This window comes from Stenella coeruleoalba, assembly GCF_951394435.1.
Source record: "Stenella coeruleoalba genome assembly, chromosome: 2".
NCBI classification, from domain to species: Eukaryota; Metazoa; Chordata; class Mammalia; order Artiodactyla; family Delphinidae; genus Stenella; species Stenella coeruleoalba.
This window is the reverse complement of record NC_137147.1, coordinates 47,101,868-47,129,297: the sequence shown is the minus strand read 5'-3', so window position 1 is coordinate 47,129,297 and position 27,430 is coordinate 47,101,868. Positions and strand designations below refer to the sequence as shown.

At 37.1% G+C, this 27,430-nt stretch overlaps 1 protein-coding gene across 2 annotated transcripts in view; it reads right to left on the bottom strand.

Moving 5' to 3' along the window:
• Window positions 1-27,430, bottom strand: part of FERMT2 (FERM domain containing kindlin 2) — a 71,269-nt gene that overhangs the window by 2,033 nt on the left and 41,806 nt on the right. Inside the window, exons 5-15 of one of the 2 annotated variants that reach the window (XM_079909259.1) lie at window positions 18,675-18,900; window positions 18,073-18,175; window positions 16,599-16,706; window positions 12,826-12,960; window positions 12,066-12,115; window positions 10,735-10,859; window positions 4,463-4,569; window positions 4,104-4,325; window positions 1,527-1,547; window positions 752-876; window positions 281-422 (exon numbers count right to left, since the gene is read on the bottom strand). In XM_079909259.1, the coding sequence (XP_079765385.1) occupies window positions 281-422; window positions 752-876; window positions 1,527-1,547; window positions 4,104-4,325; window positions 4,463-4,569; window positions 10,735-10,859; window positions 12,066-12,115; window positions 12,826-12,960; window positions 16,599-16,706; window positions 18,073-18,175; window positions 18,675-18,900 (1,364 nt within the window). The remainder of the gene's footprint in view (window positions 1-280; window positions 423-751; window positions 877-1,526; window positions 1,548-4,103; window positions 4,326-4,462; window positions 4,570-10,734; window positions 10,860-12,065; window positions 12,116-12,825; window positions 12,961-16,598; window positions 16,707-18,072; window positions 18,176-18,674; window positions 18,901-27,430) is intronic. The other variant, XM_079909260.1, reaches the window with a different exon arrangement.

The following is a 27,430-nucleotide window of genomic DNA, read 5'->3' as shown; positions in this document are numbered from 1 at the left end:
AGGTCTAGTATCATGCCTGGCACAGGCATTCAATAAAGAGTAGCTGCTACTTATCTAAAGAGAAATATTTACCTATTTATCCGTTATAGAAAGATAACCTTAAAGATGAGGCACTAGTGTAACATATAATTATGTTCTTAGAATTTAATATCTAGGCTAGTTATGAAATAGGCAAGTTTAAGTAGGAAATGAATAGAATTTATCGGCCTTTTTCTTCTTAATTCATTCATTTTTAGCAGACGGACTACATATGCATTCAAGTAGCATAGTTACAGCTTACCATTTTTATTTCCCAGTTTACATTCCACTGTTTCATGTTGCTGAAACGCCAGGTTTTAATTGCATCTCCTGTGCTGGCGTCCATCCTAATCAGTCTGTTGTATGCAATTCCAATAAGTTCTTCTTTTTTGCCCCCTTGGAATCTACAGCATTAAAAACATAAATAAATGTTTTAAAACATGTTGGGGGTGGGAGGGGGACATGTTGGTCTGTTTTTCTTCAAGACACGTGTGTTTTAATTCTAAAAAAAGTGCTATTCTTGCACAAAACAGAAATGCAATCATTTTGAATTTTTGATGAAACAATTATAAGTATAGAAAATACATTCCAACATTCTTTAAATTTTACTGTGTAACAGGTTAATGGGTCTCAGGAGGTAGCTTTAAATGTTCAATTTCTAATTATATGAAGTAGATTAAGTAAAAAGGCACAGATTATGGTTTACACATAGGTGCTTAGTAGAACCACTGACCTTGCAATAAAGTGTGTGATGCCGAATTCTGGTAATGACTGCCAAGCTTGAATAAATCTCATCTTGGCTTCAATTAGACTCATCTGAGCTACATTCTGATGGGCCTCCAAGATTCTTGCTGTTATCTAAACATGATTAAACATCATCTTTACCATTAGATATTATTCTTTCATGGTAGAATCAAGGCAAAAAAGATTAAAACATTGAATTATGTGCCCCACCCAAAATTATGTATTGCAAGAGTTGGAATTAGAAAATATCTGAAGCTACATTTGGGAATTTTAGTAAAATAATGACTTTCCAAAATAAACCTCAATATATATTTTTTCTTAATTTTAGTTTCCATATGTCAAGAAACAGTGAACTATTAGGACTGCGTAACTGCCATTCTTGAGACATATTCAAGTACACATACATATGATACTGCATTATAAAACTATATTTTCTAATCCTCATATACACGAGGGGTTTTAAATTCAGCACCAAGATAATATGATCAGAATGAGTACCTGGCATACAAGTTTCTAGCAGGAATAATATATATTTTTAGCAGCTTTAAAGTACTTGAAATCACTGTAATAACTTTAAAATTTTTCTAAAGGAATCATTAGAAAGGTTAATTTTTTAATTTAAATTATACTCACTTTGGGATGACTATTCCCTCAAAGAGTAGAAGGAAATTAATCCATGAGGGGAGATTGTAGCTAGGGCTTTAAATATTTTTAGTTATTTCTTTTCTTTTTCTTTCTTTTTTTTGTAAATATGGAGAACTTACCAAATCTCTTATATAGCCTGGCTGTAGATGGCAATGCGAGGAAAAGAAAAAGGAAGCAGAAAGAAAAAAAGGCAATCAGAAAAAATGGCAATGAAGCAAAGAAAAAGTTGCGGTAACCTGCAAACCAAAATTCCAGCCAAAAACCATGCAAAAAATTACTTTAGATGGAAACCAAGCAAAGTAAATGCAAGCATGAAAATGAAAATGAGAAAGCAGCGATTACTTTCCATTTAGAATACTGAGAAACACTTCCCATTATTTTAGATTGTTAAGTGTTACTAAAATTAAGGGTAGAAATTTGTAGGGAGAAAATTAAGAGCAAATAACCTTTCCCCCTTCATGTACCAGTTCTTACTGGTTAGGGTAAAAGCTAATGATTTTAGTAGCAAAATAAAAATTAATATTCAAAAGCCTTTAATGTTGTCTCATATTGAGTCAGATAATATGTCCATGCACCGCTTTTCAGAAATAAGTTGAAGGCATAAAATAAGTGCAGTGACCATACTGTTTTCTTATTTACACAAGAAAAGCAAATCCCTCAATTACCATCTGTTTTTTGCATCCTTTTTCCTGGAAGGGAAAATAAAAATATGCCATACACTACAGTAGGAGTGGTGGCTATAAACATATTGGTCCATTTCAATTTGGATTAACATGGATAAGACGTAGAACAATTCTTTCCTTTAAAATGTTAAAATCCAGTTTGGGAGACATCTATGTAAAAAATATCCATAGCAAATTTAATTAATATATAGTTTTTAGGAATTAAAGTAGATTAACTATAACAAAGGCTATATTGATGGACCCAAAGACTTTATGCCCTGGTAGGGCTGAATGACCCCATGGCCTGCACGTCTTAGACCTACCTGAGCCCGGAGTGCCACTGGATCATACAGTTTAACAAACAATTACTGAGCAATATGTCCAACGACTAGTACACACCTGACACAACTAAACTAAACTAAACTCCTGCTTATCAGCACTTACTAGGTGTCAGGGCAATAATATGACTCAACCTCCAAGGAGAACTCAAAAAGAATGTGCATTTGATAAGATGCCAATGTGGAAGACAGGGCTAGAAAGATCCTTAATCTCAGACCACACACATACTGCCATCCTGCCAGTTAAAGACAGTCACACATTCTCTGTTCTCAAGAGAATTTTCAGCTGACATCTATTCAAGAACTCACCAACAGAAAAGTACCTTTTAAAGCAAAAACTATCATTTTAAAGGCTTCTGAGAAAACAATACCTGTCTGACAACTAAACCAACATTTGGCAGTCTTCACAATTATACTTTAAGATCTTTTTTTCCTAATACCTGATAGTGAAATGAGATTGCTAAAGATCTGAAACTATTCATTGACTTTGAAGGCAAATGAATCCACTTTTAGAAACAAGTCTCTTTATAAATAATTTTTAAATGAATTAACTAAGAATAAAAAATGAAATTAGAACTCGATTCACTTTCCCTTTTTAACTTACAATCTACATTCCACAAAGCTCCCCAGGGCTGCATTTCCTCCATTCCTCACTACTCCCACTTCATATGACCGTGGGACAGACCATTTCCATGCAGTTTACACAACCTCTGCAACTTAAAGATGAATACTTGGTGATTAAAACTTCTGAACATTTCTAGCTAAGTGATTTCATATCCATATGATAAAGACTGTATTTAAAGTTAAGAATTAGTAAGTGTTCTGGATACATCACTGGGCCTTTCCAGTAATGTTTTAAAATTACTCCTTAACAAAAATAAAAATGAAACTAGATAAAAATGAAGTATTTATTTCAAAGTTCTTCTTCACTCCCCTCCTAAACTGGAACCTTTTCCTTTTATGGCATGATGCTGGGTGTAGAGAATACTGGGGGCTATCCCAAGTGAAACTCCCCTGGCAAAGAACCTTTTACGTTGTACCAAAGAACCTTTTTCCTAAATAGCAATCCTCTTATGGTATTGATTTCCAGTAAAGGAATTCTAGACAGACGGAACAAAAGCAGTAAGTTTCAATGAAAATTTACCAAACTTTGTCACATTACGCAAATGTTGCCTAGGTTTTGCCTGTTAATGTTAAGAAAAGACGATGTTCAACGTGGACTCTATCTACCCTCGTAAAGTTTATTTCCAAAGCTGAAAAAGTCAATTTTGACAGCAAGAAGAGTCATCACAGATTTGGTTGGGAAATGCTGGCTGTGCTTTATATCAGACTTACTTTATATAAGGAATAAAGCTGCATGAATTAAGGAACACAATGCAGTAAGACCATATTCAATTTCCTGAAAGAACATCCTGTTAGCAGAGTGATTTCCTCAGGCTGTTTAGAATAAATATGCTCCCAATATTCCACCTCATTATCTTTCATATTAAAATAATAAGGCTTTTCTTAAACGACCAATTTAAACTGACTGAAAGCTATTTATTTCTTATTTTATGTTTTAACCACCTGATACGAAATTAAGACTACCAATTAAAATGAAAAAGTTGGGTTTAAGAGGGGGAAGCTAAAGTATATGTAGAAAGTTAATAAAACAAATCAGCAGAAAATAGCAGATGAAGTAAAATGAATCAAGTACCTGCTTGTTCTTGTACTTTTTTAGATAGCGAGGGGACACCAAACATTCAGGATTTATATCGGTTGTGATCTGCTCTGGTATTAACTGAGGATCTGGATTTAAATGCTGCATCTTCAGAAAGGAAAGAATATTTTGAACTTCTAAGTTATAGGAACTGTCCGCCATGGTCTTGCCTTTGGAGGCCAACCTGCAGGCTGCCATCCAGTGTGCATACTGTTTTTCCTGTTGAAAAGAAATACTGAGGTTTGAAATCTATCCCATGATGGGGTCCTTTGAGTATAAAATATAAGAATGAATGGTCAACTCACTACGTAAGGAAGCAAAGAACACTGAGTTTTACTTTTAATCAGAAAACTTACATTGTCACAACGAAGCCAGATTTCATTCATGCCCTCTGCAACTGGAATGAGGAGTTTAATGTTAAATTTTTGGCCTGAAATGTTCACATCTGGGGTAACTTCACACCCTGTAGTAAAAAAATTATTAAAATGATCAAATTTACTCTTAAGAAATCCCAAGCCAATATAGGTAGCCCTCATTTTATGCCATCTTAACATGTTGAATTTGCTGTCGTGGAATCTATAAATCAGGGAATAAATTCTTTATGCTCAGTAATTTTGTCCGGGGGTGGAGCAAAGAATCAGATCTATATAATATACAAGAGATTTAACTGCACAGAGTTTGTGGCCCTTGATTGAGAAGAGAAGCAAAGAGTCCTATTAAAAGGATATTTTACCAAAAACACTTGCACTCCATCCCACAAGTTTTATATGTATTGTTTTAGTATCATTCAGTTCTTTGAATCTTAAGTTATTTGGGATTTTTTCCCTAGGTTTCTAAATGTACAGGGATTTTTAAATATCTTTCTATAATTAAATCCTAACTTAATTGTGTTTGGGTCAGAATAAATGACTTTTATGATGCTTTTAAAAAAAGGCATGTTTCGGGTGGATTACCCAGTTTGAGCTAGAGTCCTATCATAAGGGCCTCCTTAGGACCCCACTGCTCCCTAACTCAACTGCTCTCCTCTCCTATTCCTGTGTGGAAGCAAGAAGCTTAATGGCACAGGGGAGGGGAGGCACAGGATCTCCTGATTCAACTGAATGCTCCTGGGCACAGGCCTCCTTCCAAAACTTCAGGGTGTTGGAATACTTAACAAGTAGTTCGATTCAGAGGGTGATCATTTGAACAAAAATAGTTTCTTAAGCATTTCTTTGTACATATGAGAAATTAACTGTAAGCACAATATATTAGAAGTCCATCTGGTATAGAAGGTAACATAAACTTATATACATGGGAAGTCAGTATGAAAATAAGTGGCATGCAGAATTTCACTCTACTGGCAAGTTTTCAGGAATACATACATTTATGGATTATAAAAATCCATGTAATCAACTCTGTTAACCATGAGCTGGTGGCTTTACAGAAGAGAACACAGATTTATTGAATGTATATACCCAGTTAGATAACGGGACAATGGTCAGCATAAATTAGTAACCAGTATAATATAGTGAAGAAGAGCTCTGCAAGCAGACAGATTTGGGTTCCAGACGCTTCTCAACCACTTCATAATCATGTCCAATTTATTTATGCCAAATATCCTGACCTTAAACTCGACCTCACAGGGATGCTGTAGGATCAATAAGATAATGAAGATGTCAAAGCTCCCTAAAGAGTATTCCAAGTGTTAGTACTTAGGTCATGTCACCCTCAAAACGTGTTAAGACCATCCAGTAGGCTCTATGAGGAAGAATGTAAACTGTTAGCAGGGCCTGCTGTTGCCTTTCTCCTTGTACTGGAGCAACTTCTCCCGGCACAGAGAGTACAAGGAACAAGATAATAAACCTCTATGTATCTATCACACAAAAAGAACATATGTTTAAATTGTCATTTTTTTTCCCCATCACATAAATGTTTTAAGTATCATATAAAAGAAACACAACATGTCAGATAAAGGAGAGATCCTCTCCTCTCCAGAATTAACTTCAATCATTAATTTGATGGACTTCTCCCCTCTTTGCTTTCTTTTTAGAATATTTACTCCACATAAACAGCTACCACATTAACTCCTATACAGTCATTAGAAACAATTAGGAAGTTGTGTGGCAATATGTTTAACCTGCAAAGTTAAAACAAAGAGATGTCTGAAGATACACAATCTTTGCCACAAATTTCATTAATCATGCAAGTAGATTTAAAGTACGCAAGCCCATAATAATTAGACCTCTTTTTAAAGTAAAATGCCAAAAAAAACTAAAAAAGGAGAGACCAAGCGAGTGGTAACTCAGGCACTAGTGTAAGCACAGAGGCACTCAGTAGCCACATTTCAGACAGTATTCACCCCACGCCTCCTCCAAGCACAGGCTACCTGCTTCCACGGTAACATGCTGGACCTCACTGTAACCCAATTACTAGTTCTCTGAAGCAGTAAATGCAAACAGCCCACTCTGATCACAATCTTCCATTGAGAGACCCAATCCTGTGACCCCATCACTTTCTCCCCATCATGTTTCCACCTCTTCCTTCTCTGCAGTCCAGCCTGGACCCCGCTGCACCAGCTGTCACCTCCAACTCCCCAGACTCACTGTCTTTCCATTACACACACTCAGCAAACCCTTAACCCTAGCTCAACCCAGCCATCTACCACTTACTTGCCTCTGCTCTGGCTGCTGAGCACTCTATGAGGGAAAAGGGGGAGAAGAAAAAAAATCACAAAACTGAGCAGATAAGTTTCACCAGAAATTCGTAAATTCCCAACCTTAGCCTGCCCCTTGACACTGGCAAGCCTTCTGTGTTAGCAGACATTCTCAACAATGTTTATTTCACATCTTCTCAGGCCTCCTATGCCACTCACTCTCAGGGGACAACCTCACATGTTACTTTCCCAAGAAGACGAAAGCCATCAAAAGTGAGGTGCCCCAACTTCCTGCCACCAAAGCAGATAAACCTGGCTGCCCTTGCTTCCACACAGTGGAAGAGGTGTCTCTCCTCCCAAGGCTCTTACGTCCGAGTGGGCTGAATTTTCTACCACCCGTCAGGAGCCTTGCTCCATCACAGAGATCTTCTCCTCCCACCTCCCTTCCTTTCCTTCTACTGTGACATTTCCATCAGCATTTAACTTCCTTGAGTCTCTCATCTTAAACCATAAAACGCCTCTCTCCTCTACCTTATACCTCTCTCTTCTATTACTGCCCTCTTTCCTCCTTCTCTGTCACAGATAAGGTTCATCAAAAAGCTATCTTTGTTTCCTATTTACCTCTCAATGACTGTACTTTGGCTCCCATACTTAAAAGCCCATTGAAATCTGCTGAATCTGTTCTTAATCAAGGTTACTAACCACCTCCATGTAGCTAAATCCTATGGAGGCTTAATCTTACTTTTCTGTAGCATCTGACACTATTCACTACACTGTCCTTTTCGAAACACCTTTTACCTTAACTTCCATCATGCCTCATTTCCATGGTCTTCCTATATATTATTTTTTGTGGTTTATTTCCCTTGCAAGTTCCTCCTCCTCTAATCTGCCCTGTCCCTTAAACATGGGTGTCCTGCAAGGTTCTGCTCTTAGCCTTTTCATATTGTAGACAACTATTCCAATGGCTACATCTACCATTAATACTAACTGCTACCACATTGCTATCTGCAGCATGGATCTCGCCCGTGCTCCAAACAGATATCCCACCGGCACCTCAAATTTAAAATAACCCAATTAAATTAAGCTCATCTTCCTCCCCAAACTCATCTCTTCTATATTCTCAATCTCAATACCACCCTATCCACCCAGCTACACAAGCCAGAATCAAGTCCCTCCCCGAGCCTCTCCCAGGTCAATCACCCAGTCTGTTGATCGAACTTCCTCAGAATCTGATGAAGTTGCGCCCTTTTCTCCACCCATATTGATAAACGTAATTTGGATCACTATCACTGCTCTAAAATTACTCCTCTACACTGTAGCCAACATAAGTATGATAGATCCCATCATTTTCATAATAATCTTTCAGTGTCACTTCATTGCTGCCAGTTTAAAAAACTTAACAATTTTATCCTCCAATTCCTGCCAATTTCTTCTGCTATTACCTCTCATAGTTAGCAGGAATGGACTCGACAGCTAATAAGGAAGGGTTCATCCTCCCCGCTTAAACTCCATATTCCGGAAGCACAACCCGCCCTGTGACAGCGGATGCTTCTCTCCCCGCATCTGCACACCAGTCTCTTTTACCAACTCTCCTCCTTCCTTCCACAGATCACAATTTTCTCTTTTGGATCGTAACTGTGACATTATTTCCCCCATGAAGTCTCTCCTAATTCTCTCCAATGTCACTGAAGACTAACTGGTACAGCACCCTTACCTCTTTGCTCCTCTAATCTCTTACTTTTTAAAGTACTATTTACTGCCCGAATTGTAGCTGTTTATCTCCTGACATGCTCTAAAACATCTTGAAGGATGCGACTGTAATCTGTTCTTGCTCCTGTCTCTAGTACCTGGCACAGTTCATGGCAGGAGATCAATCAGCATCTGCTGAACTGCACTTTTTAGAACTGTGCATTTTAGATATCTTAGGGGCCTTAGAGAGCATCCAGTTCAACACTCTTATTACTCAGAGGAAGATACTAAGGTCCAGATAGGCTACTTTTCCAAAATCGCAGAGCAGAACAGAATCTAGGCCATTTGATTTAGTTTACTGGCAGAGCAGAACCTAGGCCATTTGATTCTTAGTCTAGTGTTACCTTCACCAGTGTGATGTGCTAGAAAAGTGCTCCTTGGGAGGACTTGGGAGAAGTGGGATTAGGACACCCTATAGGCTGTTCTCCATACCGGGACTTAACTTCTCAGTTATAGAAGGAGAAGACTAAGGATGTAATAGGGACAGAGAAGACAGGGGCCAGAAAACAGATTAAGTCTCTAAATCAAGAGTGGACAATTGCAGCTGGTCCTGAGCAGCTACAAAGGGAAGCAAGAGGACAGCTGCAATAGATTTTGAGAGTAAAAAATAATGGTAAAGACTCAAAAGTTAAACTCGTGACTTAGAGAAAAAGACAGTGAGTCTAACTAAAAGTTTTAGGAAAATTACAGAATTTCAACACATGGGCACAGCGATCATCTACCCAGGGCAGAGGTCCTTCTATTTATTAAAATGTGTGTAACTACACAGCAATAGTTCGGATGACTACTGGGCAGAATAGAGATAGGGGAGAGATTTGGACATCGTGTTGAAATATACTAAAAATATACTAATGCACAATTTACTAAGAAAAATTAAGAATACAGATCTACAGATGTAACTCCAGAGCCCGGAAGCACCTAACGCCTTTCTTAACTGCCTCTCCAACCCCTTAACTCAGGAATTCAAGTCTCACAAGAATGCATCTGGCTGGAATCTAAATCCCACTGGAAATGAGTCTGGAAGATGTATTTTAGTCTTGCAGCTTTGCTGTAAGGGAAGGCACAGTAGAAGGAGTGTGGAGCAGCGAGGAGCCAACCTGCCGCGTCCCCCACCAAGCATGCTGGGTGCCCGGGGCAGCGAGTGCTGGGGAGCCTGTGGAGAGCAGGCTTCCTGGAGGAAGTGGTATCTACACTGGAAGTGAGCTGGCAGTTTTAAGTAACGTCACCGCGAGTGAGAGGCTCATGAACAATCTGCAAGACCAGATGAAGGCTGCAGAGAATCACAGAAAGAGGCAGCAGGATGTCCTCCAGCCACAGAAGAACGAGACCAACCTGGAGAGGGAACTCTCCTACCACCTGAACCACTGCATCCAACAGATGAGAGTGGTGAAGGAGCAGTGTGAAGGACCAACAGAACTCACTAAAACCAAATGAAGCTGTAACTCCACAGACCTGAACAGAAAAAAAAAAAGACCAAAACCAGCAGCTCTGACCCTTGGCCAGGCTCAGTCTGGGCCACAGGAAGCAAGCCCACCACAGCTGCCACAGGACCGCAGAAACAGGTCCAGCAATGTGTGCCTCAAGTACCAGCCCCTGTTCTGAGACAGCTTTGGATCTGAAGAAATAAGAGGAAACCAATGAGATTCAGGTTGTCAGCTAGGAGGAGCCTCAGAGGGGTATCCTGGGGCTGCCCCAGGGGCCAGGACGAGAGCAGTGTTGATGACGACGAAAATGTGCAGGGAAGAGGTGTTGGGAAAGGGGAAGAACTCAGCTAAACCCTGTAGGTGGCTAACCCACTGGTGAGCCAGAAAACCAAGAGACTGGGGGCCTGAGCTGGACCAGCTTGTTAGCAGTGAAGGTCAGGAGGATGCTGATGAGGAAGGGAGACCCCAGCAAAAACTGGGGGGAGATGTGACTACAGCACAGATGAGAATGAGGCAGACCCTGAAAATTAAGTGGGCAGCTCCTGCAGAATGAGGAAAACCTAAACGTCCTAATACTGAAGAACAGAAAAGAGACATCATACATTTACTTGGGATAAAAGTACAATCACACACTTCAAGTGAGGACTGCACAGAGATTACAACAAAACATTCATGTGAAATTGAATACTAAACAAAAAAGTACCTAAAGCAGCTAAGAAACTAAAAAACTAAACAACTTTATCCCCCAGCAAAACAAAGTTTATTGAATATTAGCTAACAGATATTCCACCATCAATATTGGTCATTCCAAGGCTTTCCTTACCTCTTAGGTTCATCTGATGAGCTGGTGTGCCACTGGATTCTTCTTTGCTCTTATAGCAAGAAATAGATGTGTCTTTAAAGGTGCACCAGTACTGCTTGTAACCTTTTAGAGTCAGCTTTTTTGGCCTATGTGTCAAACAGAATTAGAAGGAAAAAAAAAACACTTTTGAAATAACTTTATCAATGCTATGTTTTAGCAGCAAAGTTTCACAATGTTAAAAGTCTGAGACCAAGTTTTACATATGCTGAATTCAGTTCCCTTTTGGCCAGTGTGTTATATTCAATGTTGCTCTTACTGGATTTGCCCCTCCTTTCTCAATCTACTCAGGAAGATCTTACAGTGAGTGGGCAGAGGAAGACAGTAAGGCAAACATTCCAGTATTTCTGTCAGTTGTAGCTGTCCCTATCACTAGCAGGTCACATGGGAAGCATAGGAAAATAAAGGTGAAGTAAATGTCAATGATTGGAAGGTTCCTAGGTCCTGTAATTACCTGCAAGTTCATGATGTCCATAGGGCTGCCTTTGGAGCCTCTCTAAACAAGCAAGTTTACCTGGCAAGACTAAAGTGAGGGAAGTGCTTATCTCTCAGGCATGTATTCAGTGGTGACTTATCTCTCAGGCATGTATTCAGTGGTGACTTTAACTTGTCACTCCAATGTCAAACAGGAAGCATGAGGAAAAGTGCAGGTAGGTAAAAAAGTGCAGGTAGGTAAAAAAGGTGTGTAAAGGGAGAACAAAGTAGGGTAGGGAGCAGCATTTGAAATTGTGCCATTAGCTCAGAAATGTTACATATGTGGAGCTGCTATATGTTCACCTACAGTAAATGGTTTATTCCAAAATGGCTTTATATCTTATATTCCACATCACCTCCTTTCCTCTTTCTGCCTTAATGCCTAGCGCTCTTGATTCTGTGGAGTATGACTAGATCGACAGTTTAAAAGTCTAGATAAGATACACTGGAACCTTGTTATAAAATGTCCCATCACCAAATGAATAGAATTCAATAGATTCTGGGGCTCTAAACAAAGAAACAGCCACTGACAACAGCAGTTCATCATGTACTGCTTTCACCCAGACGGGACGCTTTATACTGATATGCCACTGTATGTTTCAGAATCTGTATGATGCAATCCATCTAGGTTTACACAATCTCCTCCCCCACCTTAAGGAAAATGTTTATCAGATAAAACAACTTAATAAGTACTGCAATTTTAATTTGGTAAAGATGGTTATTTTCCCTCATTTGCCAGAGTAAATTTCAAAAATGTGAACGTGGCTATAAAACTGACATTTATTCATTAATATTTGGAATTCCTCCCCTTTTGTACTTACTTGAAAACTTTAATATAGTCAGCAAGTTCAGGAATGGAAGTGATGTCCCCCTAGGAAAAGAATTAAATCATTTTTTTCTCATGAAAACAAAATCTGAAACTCTACTGTTTAGTATCTGATATCAAGAACCAGCTTATTCAGTAAACAAGGAAAGTTACATAAAATACAGATTATAAAGATTTTAAAGGTACAATCACATTATATGGTCACATAGTACAATACAATGGTATTTTCAAATGGCATAAAAAGCTATTAAAAATTTGATCAAAACAGAAATTTATACAACCCACAAGAGTATACTGTTGATTTTAATATAGCTAAAACTGCTTATAGCTGCATAAGCAGTAACTGTAACAGTCCATAAAATAGTGTTTCTTCTGTAATAACTAACACCTAAGCATTTAAAAATTTTCCTGGGATCTATTTTTCTCTTCTTTTTGTCATATTGCAAATTTGGAGATCACTAAATGGATTTTACCATGACTTGAGATTAATTTTTCCTCTGAAGAAATATTCTCCCACTACTTGTAAGAGAATGTGCAGACTGTCAAGATCTATCTTTACTGTGTTGGAAGCACTAGACACTAGAACAATATTAATGTTAAAAATTTCCCTGAAAGTTTCTGGAAAATTGATGTCTGTATTTTCTAAAGCACTAAATATTTCTCTGTATCCCCCAAACACTTCATGAAAACCTAATTCCACAGAAAGGTATAAACATCAGTTCAAACTAAATCAGTAGGTAAAAGATTCACCCTACCAAAATTGTTGATGTTTTACCCCCTTCCAAAGTAATCTCCAGGTCTGAAAGGGCAGCATCAACTTCATCCACTTCTTTGTCACTGTTGTTCAAATGATTCTCTGATGTCATGATCGACAGCTTATTGATATGATACTGAAACCAGAAGTGATATTTTATTTAAATGATTGTTCTAACTATAAATTTTAAAATGAGATATTATCTGTATCTATACTGAATGTCTTTCATCACCTAATCTGAAAAGCTAAACGTCTCTAAGAATTAGAAGGATAGGAAAATAATGGGCATGGCACCTGAAATCAGTGTCCTAAACCTGCTAATAAATGTTTACTCAAAAAAGTAGGGTCCCTGGACAAATACAAATGAATTCAGTTTGGGTGTCCCTAGGATTTAGAGGGTTAACACCTCTCCCACTGAACTCTACATGAGCAGAGACTTTTTTAAAAAAAGAATAAATTTATTAAAAAAAAAAAATTTATTTATTTTTGGCCGCACTGGGTCTTCGTTGCTGTGCACGGGCTTTCTCTAGTTGTGGCAAGCGGGGGCTACTCTTCGTTGTGGTGCACAGGCTGCTCATTGCAGTGGCTTTTCTTGTTGCAGAGCACGGGCTCTAGGCACGCGGGCTTAAGTAGTTGTGGCTCGCGGGCTCTAGAGCGCAGGCTCAGTAGTTGTGGCGCACAGGCTTCGTTGCTCTGTGGCATGTGGGATCTTCCCGGACTAGGGCTCAAACCTGTGTCCCCTGCACCGGCAGGTGGATTCATAACCACTGTGCCACCAGGGAAGTCCACGAGCAGAGACTTTTAAGTGTCTTTTTTCCCCCACTGCAGTATTCCACGTCTAAAGCGCAGGCTAGAACCAACAAGTATTGGATGAATGAACAGAATATGCATAAAGTCTTCTGTAGAAATGGATTAACATTGGTTACCTTATATTACTACTATTATCCAGCAGAGGAAATTTAGTTATCACTATTATGTTGAAAACTAAAGTTCCACTTTCCCCCATCCTCAATTCAATGCTGAAAACCTGATCAGAGAGAGATGACATTTACCTTCTCATTCATACATTAGAATAAGGTAGAATATGTTTATATGGGAATACATATACCACCGACACACGTGAATACTCCCATATATATATATGTGTGTATATATATATATATATATATATATATTTGTGTATATATAATGAGTAGTGATAACTCCTCCTATATGTAGATAGAAAGATCTTTGGGTATAGAAGTAGTCATGATTTTAAATACACTTAGGTAAGTGGTTTAGAACAAATATTAATGATTAGATTTTGATGCTAAACTTTAGAGAGGTTTTATACAAAGTTAAGCAGAACTTTTAAATCACTTAATCAGTTACCTTTCAAAGCACTAAGTAGCAATCCATATTTCTGAAGGACTCATTCACTGAATACAATCTATTCATGGGAACATTTAGTGAACTAATCCTGAGGCCAAATATCAACATTCCTCTGTATTTTAAGATGTAGTGAATTAGTAATGACTACTCTCTGGCTATATCTTCAGTTGTGCTGAAATGAGATCCTTACAGTGGTAGAAATTTTCATATTCACAAATCATGAAGAAAAAGGCAGGGTGAGGCCCCCAGGCAGTGGCCGCAAATATCAGAGCATATTAAGAAGCATATGGAGAGCTGGTTAAAAATATAGATGCTCAGGTTTGTTCACCCCCAGAGATTCTGATTCAGCAAATATGGGGTCCAGCCTGGAATCTGCATTTTTTACTAAGTACCTTAGATGATTCTGATGCAAAAGGTCCTTCTGAGTTATACTGGAGAAATCCTGGATGTGAATGGGACTGGTCGTAAAATCCAGTTTTGATTTCAAAGGGGCATGGAGTATCTGTTAAATGTTACAATACATGATTGGACCTAAATACTTGAAAAACAGTGTTACTAACTTACCTAATTTAATTTTTTTTATCCACAGCTTCTTACTTTGCATTATTTTGTTTCTTTTTACTATTGCAGACTTATTTTACACAAGGAACCAGAAGCTCTAAGGAGAGAATAGTTCAGATTGTAACCTATGTCTAAAATAAAAAACCCTAGGCATCTCCTTGCCATACTTTCAGAGTTTCCCCCTTCTTGTACTGGATGGTTTCCAAGAGGCTTTGGGTCAGTCTCTTGGAAGGCTTCCAACAACTCAGGGGATTTGTAGTCCAAAATTGTCTCAATGAATCTATATTCTAAAATGGTCCAGGAAAGCTATGCTTTGGGGCATTCAGTCTCCATGAATTAAAATCCATGGTTCTGAGGTGTTTTTCACTGAATCGAAATGGAATATCTAATGTTTATTGGGTTGGGGTGGGAGTTGGGCAAAGCTGAAGAATAATCCCATTTCTATGACAGTATGACTGTGTGTATACTCATTCAACAAATAGTTTTGAACACCTATGTGCTGGGATATATCTGTTGGCTTTTTAAAAAAATGCATTATTTTTATAATAAAAAGATAAGAAATACTATATAAGAAAACCTGTGGTTTTCCCCACATACATTTTACATGTATTATTATTCTGTCATTAGCAAAACTTTCACTAGAAAATTATGAGCCCATACTCTAAGTGAGAAAGATGTAGAGAGAACACTATATAAAACCAAGTGAGATAACTCTGAACAAAATTGCTCCAGAATTTAATTAAAGGAATTCTTCAGGTAGTCTGAATCACCCACAAACACAATATGAGAGTCTTAACTGATAAAGCATGTCTCTAGAAAATAACTAAACTAATTCATTCATCTGTCATTACCAATTTTCCCTGTCTGGGCTTCATTTTGATTCCCTTCTTTCAGTGTGTAAAACTAAGGAGAAATGAGCTGCTCTTCCTCTCTAAAGGACAACTTTTTTGAGTCTTAACTGAGAAACTCTTCTGGGTACATAAAAACATTTGGAAGATTGAGGGCATTTTTATTTGTGTTCTAAGGAAAAAATTAAATCATTGTGATAGTGAAAGATATTCATAACTGAATGTCAACCTTGCTTCCAGTACTTAAATAGAATTCCACCATAATCTGAGAACACTCGCCAAAGCCTCACGCAGATATCTGAAACTATTAATCTAGAAAAATTCATCTAGTGGTCAATCAGACCTCAGTGTCTCCAAGAATGATTTGTGGATGCCACCTTAATATTACTTTACCAGTGGGAACAGCAGTAATGAAGTGGGCAATTACTTTTTTAATAAGCCCTACTGTAATTCTGAAACAGGTGGTAAGCAAGAACCACATTTGGAAAAATACTAGTTTAACATTAGCTACCTACTTCTTAAGGATTACCATTCTAAAAACTTATCTATGTTTAGTTTCACTAGTCTCTTAAAATTTTATCATCTTAAAAGGTATTAATTTCTGCCATAGCCCATTTTACAAATATTACCATCCCCAGTTATTTATCAAGTTATGCAAAGCTTCATTTCAGAAATCTGATTCTTAATATAAATTTTATTTCCAGGGGAAAATTGGACAGTTTTAAGCTTATATACATCTAGGGGTGGAAGGATATTTTTCTCCTACAGGATACAGAAAAGTAACTATTAAGTATACCACTAATCTCTTACATAAGACAAAAATTAAATTAAATTCACACATATTTTGCCTTCTAAGTGTCTGTTCACTTTCTACATAGCAAAAAGTAAAACACTACCTATCAGAATGCTACTGGAATTACTATGCCTCTTTACCATTTAAATAATCCCCTACCCTTTCCCCCGAAAAGTCCCATTTACCAATACTCGCCACTACCTGCAAGGCTGCAAACATCATCATTTCTTCTTCGGTGCATTCAATTTCTTCCAAGAGAATAGCCCATTTGGCCTGCTCATAAAGCTGATTAATTCTGATTGCATCATACTGCAGCAAAAGAGATACAATTCTTTTGTAATATATTACCTTTTACATTAACAATAAGGGAAAAAACTACCTATAGGGTTACGTATCCCTAAATATATCCACATCTAATTTTTCATTAAAAATGGCATTAAAATATGCCATAAGATTTTTACATATTCAGTATGAGAAGCAGATTCTGTATGTTATTTTCCAGGGAATAAAACATTAGGTATTACAGACCTTAATAAAAGGAATTTAACTTGAAGACATTAAAGTAAGGTAGAACTGACTGTTTTTCAGTATTGTTGTTGCAATTTACCACACTAACATGTCATAATCAGACAGTAAGTTAATTATTTCGCGGAACATCTTGCTCACTGTGGAAAAGCATACCCAGACAAAGTGGCAGGTCCTTGGAAACAGTAATTATTTTAAGAATCCAAAATAGAGGGCATACACAAACACACATAAGCACACACACACATTTGTAGAAAAGATTTACTTAAATGTTACTGAATTATCCATTTAGTTACGTTAATAAAAATCAATAGTAATACTGTAACAATACTATCTTAGAATGGTAACAAAATACATAGCCCCCTCCCACCCCATGCAAATATAACTATGTTCCCAGAACAGCTTTGGCTTTACCACAATTAGGTACGATATAGCCTAAAAAGGGATTAAAATGATTTTTTGTAATTCTACTATATACATTTTACTGTTGTATGAAGAATTATTTAAGCACATAATTTAAAATGATAAATACATACATTAAAATCTAGGCTATAATCTAGACATGAAAAGGATGAGAAGCAGACAAGAGAGGTCCCCTCACCCGCAAGGATGACATGAAAGCAAAACACTCAAATCTCTGTGCCATGTGTTTTCTGGGGGAAAACATTCCAGATCTCTACAGCAAATTTAAATCTTATCAGAAAGGCAAAGTACTTCAGTAGCACAGATGATGCCAACCATCTGATAGTAAAAACATATTACAATGTTTGGCTATTAAATTGAGAGAAATATAGACTTAAAAAGAATTTTTTTTTGAAGCAACATCTTCTGGGATATATAATTATGTACAGTTGAAGAGAGATGTTAAAAAAAAACACATTAACTTTACCAATTCCGTAGTACCTAACTAGTTCCTTTAAAATACAAATCAACCAAAAGCTCAATTCTTTAACAAAAAGAAAAGGGTTTAGTTATGCTTCCAACTTACTAAAACAACAGACTACTTTAAAATACAGGTGTCTTTGTCCAAAGCTTTGAGTTTTTAATATTATTCAGGACTTGCTATATATATCCAAACAATTCCTTACCCCACCAACTTCCAAAAAGCAAACAAAAAGGAAGAAAAGATATCCCTCTAAACCCTCGGTACCTTTGGATTCAAATCAAAAAAGCTGTAATACTTGAATCGGAGCAGCAAGGCCTCATTTTCCTTCACATCCTGTTCCATGAGAGATCTTGAGGAATCAAGCCACCTGGACAAATTAACAATAGTGGAACAGAGCAAGACAAAATTAATTCTACCTCTATGTGGATAAAGAAATTCTTAAATTGTATCTATACTTTAAAACTTACTCTTGGTTGGGTGGGATAAATTAGGAGGCTGGGATCAACATATACACACTACTATTTATAAAATAGATAACCAGCAAGGACCTACTATATAGCACAGGGAACTATATTCAATATTTTGTAATAACCTATAAGGGAAGAGAAACTGAAGAAGACTATATATACATATATACGTACACACACACGTATTTATACACACACACATGCTGTATGTATATATAGCTGAACCACTGTATATGTGTGTGTGTGTATATATATATACACACACACATATATATAAGTGAACCGCTGTGCCGTACAATTGAAACTAACACAATAGTGTAAATTATAACTTCAGTAAAACAAAACAAAAACAACTTGTAAAGTAATTGGTAAACAGCAAAAAAAACAAAACAAACTTACCCTTGGTTGATTTTTGCTTTGTCAAGAAGGGCTTGAGGCTTGAACATTTTGGCCAAGATTTCCGGTGATGTTATTGGCTGACTGACAGCAAGTATACCAGGGTTGCCTTCTGACAAAGCACTGTCACCGAACCAAGCAGAAGTTGGTGACAAGGGGCTTCCATCATGAGCATCGTAAGTGGGGGTCATTGTTTTACTATAAAGTCCTGGGCTTGAATATATACTTCCTAATAAATAACATGAAAAACAGGTAGTAACTATGAAGTATAGTTATCTTAGTTTTCAGTAATACATGCTATAATGATATAAAGCATACTGAGAAACACAAGCTTCATTCTGGAAGGAAAAGCTTTAGTACATTATTTTACCTCTCTTAAAAACAAGTGAAAGTAACTTTACTTGTATAACATTAAGAACATGTATAACAATAAGGTCAAAAAATATAACTAAGTTGGAAACTCTAGGGAAAAAATCAGTTCAAGAGAGTTAGAATATAAGTTAAGGATATTGCTGAAGCAGATAGACCAACACTTTTGTTTTTTAATTGTGCCAAGGCTCACCTTTCAGAGGGCCAATGTAAAGAACATCAGTGCCTATAGAAAAGGAAAGAAAGGAATTCAGAAGGTAAAGAAAGGCAATAATAGAAGACAGAAACAAAGAATGAAAATGAAAAGAAAATGGGAAGAAGAAAATACAGATTTTTTCCTAATTGTGAATCATAAACTGAAGTAAATATTCCAAGTGTATTTAAGAGTAAAGAACCTTAGAAGCTATAATCTAAGTAAAACAAGTTTTGTCCAATTCAGAACAATGAGGTTGGGCTTCCCTGGTGGCACAGTGGTTAAGAGTCCACCTGCCAATGCAGGGGACACGGGTTTGAGTCCTGGTTTGGGAAGATCCCACATGCCGCAGAACAACTGGGCTCGTGTGCCACAGCTACTGAGCCTGCGCTCTGGAGCCCGCATGCTGCAACTACTGAAGCCCACGCACCTGGAGCCTGTGCTCCACAACAAGAGGCCACCGCAATGAGAAGCCCGTGCACCACAATGAGGAGTGGCCCCCGCTCACCGCAGCTAGAGAGCCCTTGCAGCAATGCAGCCCAATAAATAAATAAATAAATATAATTTTTTTAAAAAGTCATTAAAAAAAAAAGGTTGTGCTCTAGTCATGTGTTAGTGACAAACATGTATACATCTATCACCCTTTGAAATCACTGTACCCTGTTTTAAGATGGCTCAATGTAACTGAATAAATTCACATAAATTAAGGGAATAATTTTCTCAGTGAATAGCTAAACTGGCTCCAACAGATTTACAAATAAAGTATTCGAGCAAAGGGATATATAAATATTGCCCTAGAAAGAGGCTAACAAGGTGCATTTTACAATTAAACCCCTGAAGCTGTAGAGATACTGTCTTTTTAATCTGCTTTCTCAGTGTTAAAGGGCTAGGTATGTAGTAGAGGCAACATTAAAAAAAATTGTTGAATTAGTCCACTGATGATCTATCCTCTGTCATCTAGACTACAAAAGTTAAGGAGATTAAATTAAGTTAAGACTTTAAAAAAATTCAGAATGACATTAAGTAAAAGCACCCCTTCAAAGTTCTAACTCTGTTAATATATTTTATCCCGTAGTCATAATTTTAAAAAGAAAATGTGTAAATGGGTGTCACACTGTTAATGGATGATGTTAATGGAATGGCTGTTTTCCTTGACTAATTTAGGAATATGCTTAGGAATTTCTCTCCTTTCATCTCTAATGACATACTACCCCCAAACACACAATGATAGAAACAATTACCTATGAAAAAGTGCTGGTAATGCTAGAGATTTTTGAAGTTGTCAAGATAGAGTCTAGGAAGAGAACACAAAGTGGGAAAAAAAAAAAAAAAATCTCTTACTAGCCTCTGAGTATCTGATTTGATACCCCTAAATGTATTCTCCCAATGGATGCTTAAAACAACTTGTAGAATGTGAACATTGTTAAATAAGCAACAAAGAAAGCTGTGAATGCTCCTTTTCAGCCTTCAAGGAAGAACACTGGGATATTTAGTTGTACCTTTAAAAGCAAGAACCTTAAACTACAAGGGCATTTTCTGAAAGAGTTACTTATTAAAAGGGCTGAAAACATTACTCCAGCTCATCTGGGCAAAGAATAATTCTGCTATAGGGAGCATACATGTAAATACGGTGTGGAAAAATAACATTACCTTCTAGGCAGAATCTTCTCATTGTTTATTTCAAAGATCTAGCAAACAAATCTTTTACTAAACATGTCAGAATACTGACTGAAAATTCATTCCTGGTATGAACTATAATTACTGTTCAGAATTGAGTAAAGTTAGAATTGATTTATAAACTTCTTTATGAAGTTTCTAAAACAGAAAATATATTCCCCTACATTACACATCATTTAATAGAATCAGCCACCCAATCAATTCCCTTCCCTCTTATTTACCTATACTTTGTGTAATCTACACGTCGTATCTAATCACTTCATTTTTCCCGTTCTTTTTTGTTAGGCAATCTACAGTAATAACTCATTTAATGTTCCCAACAAACCTATTATTGTCATTTCAGAGGAGCAAACTGAGGCAAGGAGAAGTTAATATACATGTCCAATGTCAAGAGCTATTAAGTTGCAGAGCCAAACTGTAAATCAGCAGTCTGACTGCAGCTAAATACACTGCCTCCCAGGTACCGTAACTTATTTAAGCCATTCCCAGTTGGTGTGCATTTATTCATTTTAGAGTTTTATTATTGATGTCACCACTGCTATTGCAAACAGTGCCTTCCAATAAACAGTTCTGTACCTATTCCCCAGTTCTAGCGGCATTGCTGGGTCAGAGGGTATGTGTGTTTAAGTCCCAGTTCAGTGATAATCCCAACCAGCCTGTATTCGTGATTGCCCAATTTAAGCCGTATTTGAAGCAGAAAACTAATACAGGGTAAGATGAACTAGCAATAAAATATGAGTTCGCTGAACAACATGCAATGATAACTTAAAAACTATAAGGATGAGAAACAAAGACTTCAATAAGCACTACAGTCTTGGGACGCCTACTATAAATATTAAAAACCCAATGTAACCTAATAGCTCCTGAGAGTATCCCTATATTTTAATAGAGTAGAATCTGCCTCATAACTTAGTGATTATATACACATATATCCTTTTCTAAAAAATACTAAAGTATTTAATACACTTAAGAAATTTTTCCATCAAGGTATCTAGCTCATACCATACTTAGAAAACACATTACAGGTGAATTAAAAATATGAATATTGATATTACAGATAAAATATATAAATATGAAATAATTATAAAGGTATTAAAAGGAAATATAGAAAATTTTCTGTAATATTTGTGAAGATTTTATTAACAGTGAAAACAGAGAACTACAAAATAAATGCCAGATTTGACTACATAAAAATGTAAGACTTTAGTATAGTAAAAAAGAGCACAGACAAACTTAAATACAGAATGCCAGTATAGGGAAAATACTTATCACATCAAAAGATTAGTATCACTAAAACAAAAACACACATAAAAGAAAATGGACAAAGTCCATAACTGAAAATTAAGAAACAGGAATGGCTAATAAATATATGAAATATTATTCAACTATTGTTCACACTCAGTGTTTACCAGGGAAATAAAAAAGTAATTCTGAGATACCTGTCACACTGGCAAACATTTTGTAAAGATTTACAACATTCAGTATTGGGCAGAATGTCGGAAAAGGGGCACTTTCATATACTGTTGATGGGAGTGCAAAGCCGTCGCCTTCATAACTCTTTCTCGGAGTACAGTCAACCCTTGAAGAATGTGCAACCACATTTGAACTGTGTGCGTCCACTTACATGTGGATTTTTTTCAATCCTAAATACTACAGTACTACACGATCTGTGGTTGGTTGAGTCTGTGGATGTGGAACTTCGGGTATGGAGGGGTAACTACAGGTTATACACATATTTTCGATTTCGAAGAAGGTTGACCTCCCAACCCCACATTGTTCAAGGGTCAACTGTATGTCTGAATCTTGGAGAAACTTTCTGGAGTATATTTGACAGAAAAATTAGATACTAGTTAGCTAGAGAAACAGTTAAATGTAGTTCTTCTACATGGAAAAATTTGACACTATATACAAAGAAGTAGGGAGACCTCTACTCTGACACACAAAAAGATCACCAAAACATACTGGTCAATGAAAAAACTCATACTGAAGAACAAATATATAATATATATGTCTCTCATTAATGTTATAAAAACAAAACTAGACATGCAAGTAGATATAAAACATATAGAAAAGGTACTGGCAACTTGTACTCCAACTGTTTACAATATAGTTATACACAGTGATTAAGAAATGGCTACTTTTTGATAGGGAGTACCAAGGGAATAAACTGAAGTCAAATTTTCAGCTTTGGTTTAGTACATGTCCTATACTATGGTACTTTCATTTTTTATAATGAGGCTGTACTAATGTATAACTTTTGTAATTAAAAAATGATATAGGGGCTTCCCTGGTGGTGCAGGGGTTGAGGGTCCGCCTGCCAATGCGGGGGACATGGGTTCGGCCCCTGGTCCGGGAAGATCCCACATGCCATGGAGCGGCTGGGCCCGTGTGCCACAACGACTGAGCCTGCGCTCTGGAGCCCGTGAGCCGCAACTGCTGAGCCCGTGAGCCACAGCTACTGAGCCCGCATGCCACAACTACTGAAGCCCACGTGCCTAGAGCACGTGCTGCACAACGAGAGAAGCCACCGCGGTGAGAAGCTGGTGCACCGCAACTAGGAGTAGCCCCCGTTTGCTGCAACTAGAGAGAGCCCCCGCGCGCAACAACAAAGACCCAACACAGCCAAAAATAATAAATAAATAATACAATAAATAAATTTATTTAAAAAAATGATATAAAGTCCATTAGTATGTATCACTGAGTAAAAAAAACACAAATTATAAATGCATGTATAACACAGTCCCACTTTCATCATTAAAAACAAAAACATAATTCTGTAATATTTGAATTTTTACTATGAGCATGCATTACTTTTATAATTTTTTTTTTGGCCACGTCGCACAGCTTGCAAGATCTCAATTCTCCAACCAGGGATTGAACCCAAGCCACAGCAGTTAAAGCCCAGAATCCTAAATACTAGGCCACCAGGGAACTCCCATTGCTTTTACAATTAAAGAATTGTTTTTAAAAAAATTTTTTTATGTTTAAAATGGCAAATTCCAGTTAGGAAAAATGGCATCCTGCATGGTGATTTTCTTGACAGTGCCAAGCAAGTTAAGTACTGAGTACTGATTACTTTCTCTATTACTTTAGGACCCAGACTTTTCCTTTGTCTAGCTGCTTTTAAGATTTCTTAGGAAAGTTTCTAATGAAGTAACTTCCTATTTCTATTTACATAATAAATCCTGAAATTGGTAGTCTGTAAGTCAGTACTATACAGTAAAGTTAATTCTTACTTGGAAAAATTGTTTCCCCCAGACATGGGATCAGGCTACTTAAATGGTTCCCTCCTCACAGTTATTTGGAGATTAGATATTTACCTAGTTACAGCTATGAAGTGGCAAAGGACTCAAGAGTGTATCACTTGAGTACAGTCTGTAAGCGAGGTATTTAAAAACTGAGAATTTTATCATAATTCTGTATAAGAGTTTGACTAAAGTCTGAGAATCATTAATTCACTCATGATGCTTTACCTCTTGAAACATTACTTTTAAAAAAAGCTTTGTTGAGGTATAATTTACACACCAATATTTTATCAAATGTTTGTATTAGAATTCATAAAATATTTACTTTAAATGTTATAATTGGAGAGATGATGTTACATAATGGTTAGAAACATGAGTGCTAGAGCCAGAGCAACCTGGATTTGAATCCTAGCTATGTCCCTAATTAGCTTTGTGACCTTGGGCAAATTACTTAACCCTTGTAATGTTCTTTCCTTGTAAGTAAAATGGGGATAATGCCACCAGAATCATAGGTGTTCTGTGAGGATAAAATGAAAGATAATGTATGTAATAAATAATAGTCATCACTTATTGAATATATACACACATATATATAATTGTTAACCATGATCACACTGAGATGGCTCACAATTCAAGAAGCACATGGGCACTAAGGGAAACTGAGCCTGTTTCCTCCTCAATAAAATGAAAATTACACCTACTCCTTACCACACCCTGCAGTACAGGAACATCTGTGAAGCACTGAGCACAGTATCTGACACCCCGAAGATATCATAAACTGAGACATATGGACCTGTTGCTAGTTATTATGGGCACAACATGCAAGTGATCATATTTCTCAGTATTTGCTCCAATACTTGACTAACATGACTGATAAATCATAAAGTCATGCAAACTAGATATTTAATATTTGTTTTAAAAATTAATCACATGTTGGGGCTTCCCTGGTGGCACAGTGGTTAAGAATCCACCTGCCAATGCAGGGGACATGGGTTCAAGCCCTGGTCCGGGAAGATCCCACATGTCGCGGAGCAACTAAGCCCGTGGGCCACAACTACTTAGCCTGTGCTCTAGAGCCCGAGAGCCACAACTACTGAGCCCGCGTGCCACAATTACTGAAGCCCGTGCGCCTAGAGCCCGTACCCTGCAACAAGGGAAGCCACCACAATGAAAAGCCTACGCACAGCAACGAAGAGTAGCCCGCACTTGCCACAACTAGAGAAAGCTCACACGCAGCAACAAAGACCCAACGCAGTCAAAAATAAAATAAATTAAATAAATAAATTTAAAAAAAAATTAATCACGTTACTTTTCATGTGTATATGGGACTTCTTCTCTACAGATAATCAGTCCTCTACATGTCACTATCTTTGTGTACTTTCTTAGGATTTCACATCAACTCAAATTTTTTTTAAATTTATTTAACTTTTTTTTTTTTTGGCTGCATTGGGTCTTCACTGCTGCACGCAGGCTTTCTCTAGTTGCAGCAAGTGGGGGCTACTCTTAGTTAACGTGCACGGGCTTCTCATTGCAGTGGCTTCTCTTGTTGCGGAGCACGGGCTCTAGGCACGTAAGCTTCAGTAGTGTGGCACACAGGCTCTAGAGCACAGGCTCAGTAGTTGTGGCGTACAAGCTTAGTTGCTCCGCGGCATGCGGGATCTTCCTGGACCAGGGCTTGAACCCGGGTCTCCTGCATTGGCAGGCGGATTCTTAACCACTGCGCTACCAGGGAAGCCCAAATGTTAATTAAACTGCTTGAGTGTAGAAATGTTTTTAATTAAACTGCTTGGGTGTAGACAAATAAAACCTATTTTTTTTTTTAATTCTTTCACTGAAAACACAGTCACTTCACAGACACAAGAGAGCACACATAGTGTATGATTCCATTCACATGAGGTTTAAGAACTGGTAACACTATTCTGTGATGAGAGAGGCAAACAGTGGCTATTTGGGAAAAGGCATGCGAGAGGCCTTTTGGGGTGTCGGTATCATGCTATACGCTACATCAAGTTCTGGGTGGTTACAAGGTATATACATCTTCAAATATTCATCTGTAATTTAAAATCTGTTCATTTTACTGTATGTAACACCTCAATTTAAAACAAGAAAGAAAAGAAACCCATAGTTACTTACTCTTAAAAGATTTGGAGCTTTCCCTTGTCTTAATTCATTATCTTTTGTCTTCAAATTGTACTTTCTTAAAGCACTATATAAAAGCTCTCACTTGCAATTCTAAGACCAATCCTGACTGATTTCAACCCCTCCAAAATCATCCCATAAATATACTTTTCTATGTAGTTCTTTGTTTTAAGAATTAAATGAGTTTCCATTTAAACTAAAAAATAACTTAAAGCAGGGATTGTGTCTACTGTCAGATACCTTCATCTATATAGTCAAGTCTAAATCAGATTTTTTACCTTATTCTAATGACAGACACATTCTCTTATTCTCTTTCACCTCCTAATCTGTAGGCTTCTACCACTACTCTTTCCCCTCATTCCCTCCTCCACATTTTACTGGAATTAAATCTGATATTCTTTCTAAAATAACGATTTGTTCATTTTGTAACATATTCAGAAACCAATGACTCTACAATGCACTAGCCTATATACTCCTCAGCCTGACATTAAATACCCTCCAGTGTGATCCAGAAGTTCCTTGGAGGTCTCTCTCGCATGAATTGGCTCAAATGGTTTATTTACGCGTCTTGTACTTTTCTTTTGCCAGGATGTTCTTTGTTAATATCATTCTTTCTACCAGGATTGCCTTTTCTTCCCATCAAAATCCTAGCCACTGGAATCCTAGCTAATTCACAAACTTACCTCCCCAATCCCAAAACTGAATATACCCTATTTGGAATTGCTTTGTCTTCTGAATTCTTATAACATTATTTTCTGCAACACTCATTTAACATTGATGTATTACCTCCTTAAATACAGTACCTGTAATTGTGCTTTTCAACGAGCCTATAAACTACTTAAGAGTAAGAATTGTCTTATTTCTTGGTATCTCCCAAATGTAATCAGTACATGAGTAGTGACATAAAAGTTACAAGGTATGTAACCTTAGACATTCCTAAACTTACTGTGCCATAATATCTTCATCCTTATATTTGAGTAATAACATAATCCACCTCAATGGGTTGTAGTGAGAATTAAATGAGTTTCCACGAGTAAAGTGTATGAAATAGGTCTGGGCATACATAACCTCTATGTTCACTGTGTACTTTCATTACCATCATCATCACCCCAGAACTTAAAAAACCAGGAATGAAC